The 10,518-nt window shown below is 39.0% G+C and overlaps 1 protein-coding gene across 1 annotated transcript in view; it reads left to right on the forward strand.

The window, feature by feature from the left end:
- The window catches only part of ADGRG6 (adhesion G protein-coupled receptor G6), a 155,047-nt gene extending 144,901 nt beyond the window's left edge, over positions 1–10,146 (forward strand). The window contains exons 23-25 of the mRNA XM_077811779.1: positions 261–362; positions 3,565–3,717; positions 9,968–10,146. Coding sequence (XP_077667905.1) covers positions 261–362; positions 3,565–3,717; positions 9,968–10,146 — 434 coding nt within the window. The remainder of the gene's footprint in view (positions 1–260; positions 363–3,564; positions 3,718–9,967) is intronic.
- The last annotated feature ends 372 nt before the right edge of the window (positions 10,147–10,518 follow it).

Consider the following 10,518-nt stretch of genomic DNA (forward strand, 5'->3'; position numbering starts at 1 on the left):
AATATTTGCTGTACTTGGCTTTGGAGGTCTTGATCTTGCAGTGTTTATGAGCGCAAAATGAATGCTCTTTCAAGTCAATGAAAGTCATGGTTGTGTAAAACCTAGAGGATGGCTAAGCATTCAGTGACTCAAGCATCTTTTACCTTGTACACCTCAGTGACGCAGGTTGATGACGAGGACCAGTTCATAGTGGTATTCAGAATGTTTGCAACATTAAGATTTTATACAAATAAAATTCTGATTTGTCCATTTGCTTGCAGGTTTATTTATATTTGTATTCCACTGTGCTATGAAAGAGAATGTGCAGAAACAATGGAGGAGACATCTCTGCTGTGGCAGATTCCGATTGGCAGACAACTCAGGTGAAAAACAGCATGCCTATTTCATGTCTCCACTTCTGAGATGCAGCAGTAGACTGGAAAAGGCCAGGTGCACTGCTTGGGTCTCTTGTATTTAACACAATTTAGGCCACAGATGTGGAAAGAGTAAGGAACATGATTATTATTAGCCTATGACTGTAATAATGATTGCCTAGGGACTCTTCAGAGAGCACTCCACAAAAAAGTCTCCAGTCCTCCCTTGAAGTTTTCCAGTGAAGCCAGCTGGTAAATTTTGCAATGCTGTGAGCATGGCTTTGGAAGTCCCTTTTGTTTTACAGCAACAGTGATTCATTGTTTAAATAAGGATTCAGAGGGTCAAATCTGGCCCCTTTTCCCTATGTATGAGGGGCTTGTGCAAGGCCAAGTGATCCTGTGGGCTATCAGACTAATGTGGAGGGAATATTGGAGGTGCTTCACAAGAGCCATATGCTGAACTGCTGAGGCAGGGATCTTTCAACCTCACATGTGTCCTGTGTGCATCCTACCTCTTTCCCCCTCAGTACTATTGCCATAGAAACCACAGTACCCAGAAGAGATTTACCAGGGGCAGAGTGAAAGAGGCTTGAGCACACTCAGAAACTGATGTCCCTTCCTACAAACAGGATCTCAAAGTGGCAGGGAATGTGAGGTTTCCTTGTGGGAACTCGCTGCTGCTGCTCCCCATAGCAAACACCTATTGCTCTGGGCCTTCCGCAGGCACAAAAGCCACTTCCCAATGTGTTGATAATATTGGCCCAACTCCTCAGCTAGTGTAAATCAGCATTGCTCCATTGAAGTCACATTAACATGCCACAGTTTGATATACTCTCAGAAATAATATTTTTTCTATGTAAACCATAAATCCACTGTCTGACCTAAAGATTTGAAGTGAGTTGCAGCAATGTGGATGCTTACACTTTTGACCATATGATACTTACTCACAAACCAACGGTCAGAGCCTTGGCTGGTGTAAATTGGCATTGTGTGTGACTCCATGGCCTTGGGCAATTTAGTGTAATACCATTTTGTCCTAATTACTTTAATGCCAGCAGGTGAGGCATTCTCACTGTAAGCTGTGATGAATCTTATATTGTCATTTCATATTAAGAAATCCTGACTCATGAAATCAAAGTTAACACAAACTAGGAAAGATACATTAATTCTGATCAGGCATCCAGATTATTTCATGCATTTAGTTTCCAACACGCATGCCTTGTAAATCATGAACTGGCAACTGCAGATGGACCAAATTATTTCCAGATTTTTACACTGCTCTTGGCAGCCTTTGGGGAGGATAGCAATAAAAGTTTGAAGCATTCAAGGACTTCAGGGGTGGTACTTTATGTGGCATAATTACTTTTTATACTTACCAACTCTTCACTGCCGGCTGGTTTGTTAAGGAGGGTCAGCATGACACCATTAGCAGCTGGAAGAGTAGAGTATAAATCAAATAAGATTTAAAAACATGATCAGATTTAAATGAACCTTAGAACACGATCTGATCAAAGATCTGCATGTTGTCATGGTTAGCATCACAAAAATAGTAAAATTCACCCTAGTGCAAAGAGTCAAGATAAAGTCCTGCTGCTTACATAAACCAAGCATTAAAGATTTAAGTGGTACATAGTTCTTTGTTTGGGCCCCTCTTCATGTGGATTACTTTTCTCCCAGAAGAATAAATTATAATAGTAAGAACCACAAAAGGAACAAGGATTTGAAACTAACCTTACATGCAGATATGTGTTGCAATATGTTTTGTAAAATTAGCTGTTAAATTTACTCCTGTATGTACTAATTTTGAAACATACATTGTGAGGTTCGGAATGTCAATATTCTAACAACATTTAATCACGAAGTAACTTTTTGTCTGAATTTGGGGGAGGAGGGAATGACTGAGGGAGGGATTGTTTGTTTCAGTTGTAAAAAAAGCTTAGTTTAGCAACAATCTAAATTAGATGCAAATTAGATCATTTAAAGTTATTCCATTCAAAGGTATATTATTATTATATCAATGGGTTAGGTACTGTACACATATATAGGAGAACCCAGGGTCCAAATTCAGCAGTACAAAGCAGCCTTAGATCTAACAGGTCCAGCCCCTTATGATTCCTCCTTAGAAGGGGAATCCCTGCATGGAGTAGCCATAGTAATAGCCCTCATACACCCTTTCTCCTGGATCCCTCAGCACAGAGGGTATGGCCAGGGCAACCTCAGATCCCAACAATCTCTTGCTGCTGGAATGTCTAGCCAGGTGTAAATTAGAATCCAGCCACACAGATCCAGAATTGCAAGAGTGCAAAGGTGGCAAAAAGTCACCTTGGTTCTTCCCACTCCATTCTTGATGGACCTTCCCCACAGTCCTTGCCCTACAGAACTCACAGTCTAAGATTTAAAATTATGGAGACCATTGGTTATCTATGCTTGTGAGCCACATTTCTTTGCATTGTTCTTTTTAATCATAAAAAAAAAAGAGTAGGTACCTGACTGTTTATTCCTCGTGCACCCAAAACTGTCACTACAGGGTCCCAATCCCTTACTGGGTTCTCTTGGCATTACCAGAATACAAATAAAGAATAGTAGTTATTGTTAATTTTATAAGAAGTTTGGCAATGCCATTTCTGACTACCCCATCAACAGAGGCACCGATGCCACGGGTGCTCCAGCAAAAAAATAAGGGTGCTCAGCACCCACCGGCAGCCCCCTCAATCAGCTCCTCCGTGCCTCCCACCTACCGCGATCAGCTGTTCAGTGGCATACAGGAGGCATTTGGGGGAAAGGGGGACAAGTGATGGCAGGGCATGCTCAGGGGAGGGGGAAAGGTGGGGCAGGAGTGGGAAGAGGCGGGTGGGAGCTTGGGGGAAGGGGTGGAGTGGGGGAGGGGCCTGGGGCAGATCAGGGGTTGAGCATCTTTGGGCAAATCAGAAATACACCACCTCTGACCATCAATTAGTTTTAACCCTATCTAGAAAGTGGAAATATCAACTGCTGTTCTTTAATGTCATCCTTAATAACAAAGTAAAGCATCTTGAAATAGTCCTGCCTTCTAAAGAACAAAAAATGCCACCAGACAAGAACTAGAGCAGACCACTTTGTTATAAGTAATGTAAAAAGTGCTTCTGATGCTTGGAAATTAAATCTTGAGAGAAGCAGGACTTTAGTGCTAATAGAAATGAATGATTTTTTAAAAATGCCTATTCATTTTCAGACTGGAGCAAGACAGCAACTAATATTATAAAGAAAAGCTCAGACAATCTTGGGAAATCCTTGTCCTCCAGTTCTATTGGTTCCAACTCAACCTACCTGACATCCAAATCTAAATCCACTTCAAATACATACTTCAAAAGAAACAGCCATACAGGTGGGTCATTTCTCGTACATCAAAGAGATCTTTCTGGTATGGTGCTTCAAATTGTGACTGTTTACTTTGCACAATAGGTATGTCAGTGACTTGTGTTACCTTCATGTATAAAAGACATCACTGAGTAGAAGTCAACTGAGCATTTTAAAAAACGTTTTTTTCTTTAGTTAAGGGCTGTCATGAGGCAAGAGTCACCAACCATGGTAAATATCTAATCTTGGAATTTTATTATGATATAAAAAGTATATTTAATAAAACTACTTAGCTCTTACATAGCACTTTTACCCAAAGATTTAAAAGGTAGGTAGGTAATAGTAGCCCATGTTACAGAAACAGAGGCACAGAGAGGTGATGCAACTTTCCCACAGTCACACAGCAGGCTAGAAGCAGAGTTGGGATAGAGCCCCTATCTTCTGAGCTCCACTCCAGGCTGCTGTCTACTGGAACAAGCTGCCTGCCATTTAACTTCCATTTGTCCCTTTGTCAGTAAATGTAGTAATTTGGAGGTTTGATCGTACTGTGTTAAAAAATATACACTGTTTTCCACCTTTTACAAATAGCATACAGTAGTTACTACATAGCTGTTCAGATGTCATGTGTGTAATAAAAGGGACCATCTATATCTCTATATTCCATTCACACAAAATAATCATGTACTTATTCTAGGAACATTTTAAAAAAATCTGTTAGATTCACTCCTTGAAATCATCATCTCCTTTATGAATAATTTCAAAAATACAGACTTGGCTTAAATGAAATGACTAGAAGGAACTTTCAGACTTCTTATAATACTAAATACACTTCACAGATTCACGAGACTAGTCCCACATCTGATACTCCAGTCTCTTTCATGTGTAGATCTCCTACTGACATCAGCTGAAGCTCTACACAAATATGGAGAACAGAGCATCAGCGTCAAGTTTCACTGTATGGTTTGGAGAGGTGAATTTTGCCCACAGTCTGAACAGGCGATGTGGCTTAGTACCAGGAATTACCTTCCTGCTTTTCCTTCTCCTTGTCATGTGGTTCATTCAGGTGGACTATAGCTGGCTGGTTAGATCCAGTTTTTCAAACGTTTATGTTGCCTCTTTGGTCTGAGCAGTTAGCCAGTATTCCAGGCCTTGCAGGATTGTTTCAATTATGAGAGGTTAATACTATGAGTCAGGTATTTTATTGGTGTAATCTTATTTGCTTACAAAGAATCTACACAAAGTCCTGTTTCCCTAAACACAGTGGAAACAAACAACAGAAAGAAATTCCCTTGATCAGAATTCCTCCAATGTGCCTGTTCAGTGAACTCTGGCTCCCAGAAGCCTTGTCCATCCATTTCCCCTCATGGTCCTGCTCACACCAGGCTTTCTGCTGGCTTTGTGCCTCTAACACTCACAGTCTTCAGAACCAAATCCTAGCACTTGTGACTGCCACTGCCAAACCCATTAGCTCACACTGCTTAACACTGACCAGCCATGCAGCCCATCCCCTTGTGCAGAGTGCTCCCCGCCCCTATTTCCAGCTGTCTTTACCATATAAAAGGCGTTTCCTCCCCACGTCGGCTTTCATAGTGTTTGGTTTATTTCAGTAAGCGTGCTGCTATTATGACACTACTGCAATGCCAACTCAGCAGATAGTACCTGGTTACATTCTCTTGTTCCCTGCTGACCATACTGTAGATGTGTCAAATTTTATATGTTATAGAGTCACTTATATCTCTCTGTGGTTCAATCCACAGCACGTTCTCAGTTCAGTTTGTGGTACTGGTGACATACAATTCCATTTATGCTAATGACAGCTGAGACGTTAGAGTCCTATGCAGCAGTTTTATATCAACACTTATTTTCTGTTGGATCACAGCAAGCCTGTGCTTAAAGACAAAAACATACTTAAAATTAAATACATACTTAAATGCTCTGGTAAATTAGGGCCTTTGTAGAACATTAGCAATTAGAGCATGCGTTTTCACTACTTTTAGTGCTTCTAAAGTGCAGTCTTAAAAGAAAATGAATTCATGCATTAAGAGAAATAAAAAAGGCTCCAGATAATAAAATGTAAGTAGAAAGAGGAAGAACAAAAATATAAAAAAAACAAACAAATGTATTATACCTTCAAATAAACTGGGAGACAATCCTTTTGGAATAATGATCAGACCAGGTACTAAATATTTTTTAACCTTAGGCAAAACTCTCCGCTCAGAACCTTACTGAAGATCAAGACTCAACATTCTGCTCTTCCTACATGTGCATATCCCCACTAAAAGTAGTCAGAGCCTCTGCATGCAGGGAGATGAGACATCAGATGAGAGGTTCTGAAATGAACCGAGAATGTTGTCCGTATAAGGGAACATTTCTACAGGATGTTTTTATTACTCAAGCTAGGTTCTTATGCCCAAGTAACTACTTATATGTTTTTAATTGTGAGTTAACTACACTAGTCATGGAGTTTTATGTACTTTGCCAGTGGCACCTGGGCTGCAAGACCTTGGTGGTAGAAAAATCCTATTAAAAGGGGAGTTACAGCAGAACAAACCTGCCACCACCACTATTTCCACAAAGGGCTAGCCGTGAAGGTGTGGCCAAAGGCCCAAGAGATGAGCTGACTCCACACATTTCCTGAGCAGCCTCCACTGGATACTGGAGGAGCTGGAATTTAAAACAACCTCGCTCTTAATTGAAACTCTAAGTAGTGCTATTACGATATGCCCTTTCGAATGAAGCTCCTCAAAGGCACAGCTGTATTGTGTACACTTCATATTGCAACTGCACCTCCATCACCCCTGGCCATGAATCAAACCCCTCAGGCCCAATTCAGAAAAGCATCTTCACGCAGGAAAACACTTAGTCACTTGCTTAGCTTTAAGCATATGATTAAGTGCTTCCTGGATAGGGATAGATTTAATTACAAGTTTCAGGACTTTCCTGAATTGGGTCATAGATGGTAATGCAATAATTTAATGGACATTATAGAAGCACCAAAATATTCTGCATTCTTTTTAATATTCTAGTGATTTCCTTTTCCCTTGACCATTTCAAATATACATTTTATTTCACTTTTTCTACCGGTGACACTAAAGTACTTTTGGCTGGATCCAGTTTTTTCAGATATCTACATTGGTTCTCAAACAAGTTTTCATGGCATAAAAAAAAATTCAGAAGTTATTTTTTGTCCAATTGGTTCAGATTTTTGCACAGCTAATCTACTCAAATTGTTATCTTGGTGAATCTATAACCATTTTTAGTGTACAGTGTAATAGATGTATGTCTTGGTAGCTGTTAACGTGGTTGTTGATCCCTGGAATTGACCCAGACATTCATATGTTTATGGTATAGATAATGTCTTCTAAGAGCATTTCCTCAGCAGAGGTGGAACATTCCAGGTAAAGTGTGCATCATTTTTGTTGAATGCATGATTTCAACAGGGTGGAGGGGGAATCACGTGCATGAAGTCCTAATTGACTCCAAAAGGACTATTGCTAATCAGAAATACTGCTTATGCTTCACTATTCATCTTTTTGTTATTGAAGCTGATTGGCTGTAATTCAAAAGGCAAATATGCTTCAAACTCTGGTTGTCTATACTCTGCATGGAGCATGGGGTATCTGAAAGATTACCCTTCTAGAAAACGTACACTGTCACAGTATTAATGTTCATCATGTGATGCCTGATAAAGAAAAATAACATTAATTTTAAACAAAAAAAGTGTATTTGAAAGCAAAAAGACCAAAAAAAAACACCCCACTGTCAAAAGTTATGTGGTGAATTGCTAGATATATCACAGTACATTTCTAGAAGGAATGAACGTATGAAAGGTAATGCCAGGGTTCTAGAAATTGTCTCTTTATTTGGGCCTATAGCAATTATAGAAGTCAATCTCCTAGCTATTGGTTTTAAATATCTTTCAATTACATCAAAATTAGATCTGAATGACAGATCGTATTTTTCAAATATGCCTAGAAACTTTGTTGTGTATTACTACTCAAGTTGAGAATTTGTTTAGTAGAATCGACAAAAGAAACCATTTTCATGAGTTTTCAGAATCATGTGACACAGCTGTGATATGGGACTGACAGAAAGCAGTCACCTGAAGCACTGAAAGATCATATACGCTGAAATACTAACTCCACAGATATCAATGGCAAAACTTGCATTGACTTCAGTGGGCCAAGATTTCATCTATAGGGTCTGATCCAAAGCCCATTTAACTCAACTAGAAGACTCCCATTCACTCCAGAGAGCTTTGGATAGGTATACAGAGTACAAAAAATGTTTTGAAAAATGAGTGTTAGGTTTAATGAAGCTGTTTGAATGTGCATAATCATTTTTTTGGGTACTGAAACAGTCTTCCCTGGAAACAAGAATTCTCATTTTAAACTCCTTTTAAACAAAATAAATAGAAAAACTTCAAAATGTAAAACTATTGGCTAGTGAGTAAATGAAATTGAAGAACACATAGTACCCAGCCATTTTCAGTAGTACAAGGGGTTATTTGCTGGTAATTCATTAGCCATTTTCACCCGCTTTGAAGAAATATCACTCTTAAACTGCCTGTTCTTTTGTTCATAATGAAACTGTTTAGATTTTCTTCTATGCGATCCATTTCTCTTTTACGTGCAATACAGCAGCATTTCATATTGCAAATCTTTATGAGAACTATAGCTTGGTACCATTGTTAAATCTTTTCTGAAACCTGCATTTTCATTCTGTTTTCATTGGTAAGCAGCATATTTATTTTATATAATATTTTATATAAAACATTCTACTATTAATATAATAAAATACACTGATTTAAATAAAATTACCTTTTTCAGAAGAACTATCTGACGGTGGTTTTACTATAAGCAGTATTAAGCTGGTTGACTAAAGTGCCAGCAGTGGAGAGCATTGTTTCATGCAGCCATTCATCTTGCTATCAAACTTTGTGTTGGGTCATATCAGACTTGGGTTAAAAAGAGAAATTCTGATCCCAAAGAGCAGGTTGGAAGAGATTGTGGAACTCATTAAATACAGTCTAAAAAGAGGAGGTAATGATTGCTCACTACATGAGCTCTCCCTACTGGTCAGACTCAGAACTGCAATGCTGTTAGCCGCACAAGTGGATGCTTGTCTTCTTTGAAGAAAAGTACCACAGTGGAGGCTATATGAGTGAAGGCTACTGGGATAAACGTGGCAGTTGTGGAGATATTCAAGCCCCTCTTTGAATAAGCCTTAGTCGGTATCAGGTAACGTGGAGAACAATGATGATACATACAGCAGAAACAAAATACTTTCTCCTTATACCTGAGTACTCAGATATTCCTGTGTCCTCTGTGTAAAATGCCCTTCAAACCAGCTTGGGTATATGGTCATAATAATGTATGGTGTGGTCATCAGAAGCATTACTGACATCATCAGACACAGTGGGATGTAGATTTTTGAAAGTGAAAGGGGGTGGGGGGGCAAAGAGTGAACTGTCTTCTTTTTTTTGTCTCCTGCTTCATTCTTAGTTTAGAGCACATGAAACATGAAAACATACGAGTTTTCCACATCCATTTAGTGCCACAAACCACAAACATAGCTCCTCAGCTCTCCTTGTATTCTCCATGTTCTAGGAAGTCAAATAGATGCAATTGTAAGAATCAGGCCAGTTTTAAAATCTGCTCATCTATTTTTATTTGGAATCATCTTCTGCTGCTTTCTGTGCTTGTTTTTGTTGTGTTATTTGAAAACTGTTTAACTGTTATTTGAAAACATTTTATCATACTATTACATGCTTTTCACTTGCATTTTTCAGCTATTTCATTATTTGATTCAGTGGGGTGGGGCGCTGTTTACCAAATGTTACCAAAGCAATGCTTGCATCACCCCCATCCTGTAATATTGTAATACCCAGACACCTTTGTAATTTGAGAGTTCTGTAGCTGGAATCTTCAGCAGATAAACTAATGGATCCTACTGTGCCTTGATATAGTTGCAGCATAAGCAAAAGGAGTGATATGGGAATAGTTTCAGGAAAGGACTGAGCAGAGAGGCTAGGATTCCAGATATGTAGGTTAGAATGTGTAGAATTTAGTCTATAGCGTATAACTGAAAAGAACATAGAAGGTATAATGTCAAACTATTGACTGGCTATATCAAAAATCAGCAGAGCAATGTAATTGAAAAAATAAATTACCTAAAGTAATGTAGAGGAGGATTGGCTGCAGGTGACAAATCTGGTAAATAATGATCTTGTTTTTAAAGGCCTAATTTCCTGTTCCTCTTTATTTTCCCCTTCCTAGACAATACTTTTGTTGACAAGCCCGCATCAAAATTTGCCCAAGTGGACGGAGAGCAGACACCAATCATCCCAGTCCATCAGGTTATTGACAAAGTCAAGGGGTACTGCAGTGCTCACTCAGACAACTTCTATAAAAATATCATGATGTCAGACACATTCAGCCATAGCACAAAGTTCTGATTGGGTTTCTGAACTTCTGAACCACAGAGACAACACGAAGCCTGGAGATTCTAAACAATGGAATACTTGGAGACTGAGTGGGGAGAATTGTATTACCAGATGTAGTCATTTTTCCCATGGTATATTGTCATCCTCTTAACAGCTTCTTCTCGAGAAGAGGTTTTTTCACCATTAAGAAAGTCAGTCATTTAGTATTGATACTGACATTTTCCCACCATGAAATAAAGACTGTTTTCAAACATCAGCTGTATGCCAGCCAACAGGATATTGGGACAGCTAATTTAGGTGTGATCCTATGTGTATATTTGCAAAACTGAAGAAGTTCCATAAGCCCATCTCTCAATAATGTCAGATCTGAATGGGTAGAAGACT

This window comes from Eretmochelys imbricata, chromosome 3, assembly GCF_965152235.1.
Source record: "Eretmochelys imbricata isolate rEreImb1 chromosome 3, rEreImb1.hap1, whole genome shotgun sequence".
In the NCBI taxonomy this organism is placed as follows: domain Eukaryota; kingdom Metazoa; phylum Chordata; order Testudines; family Cheloniidae; genus Eretmochelys; species Eretmochelys imbricata.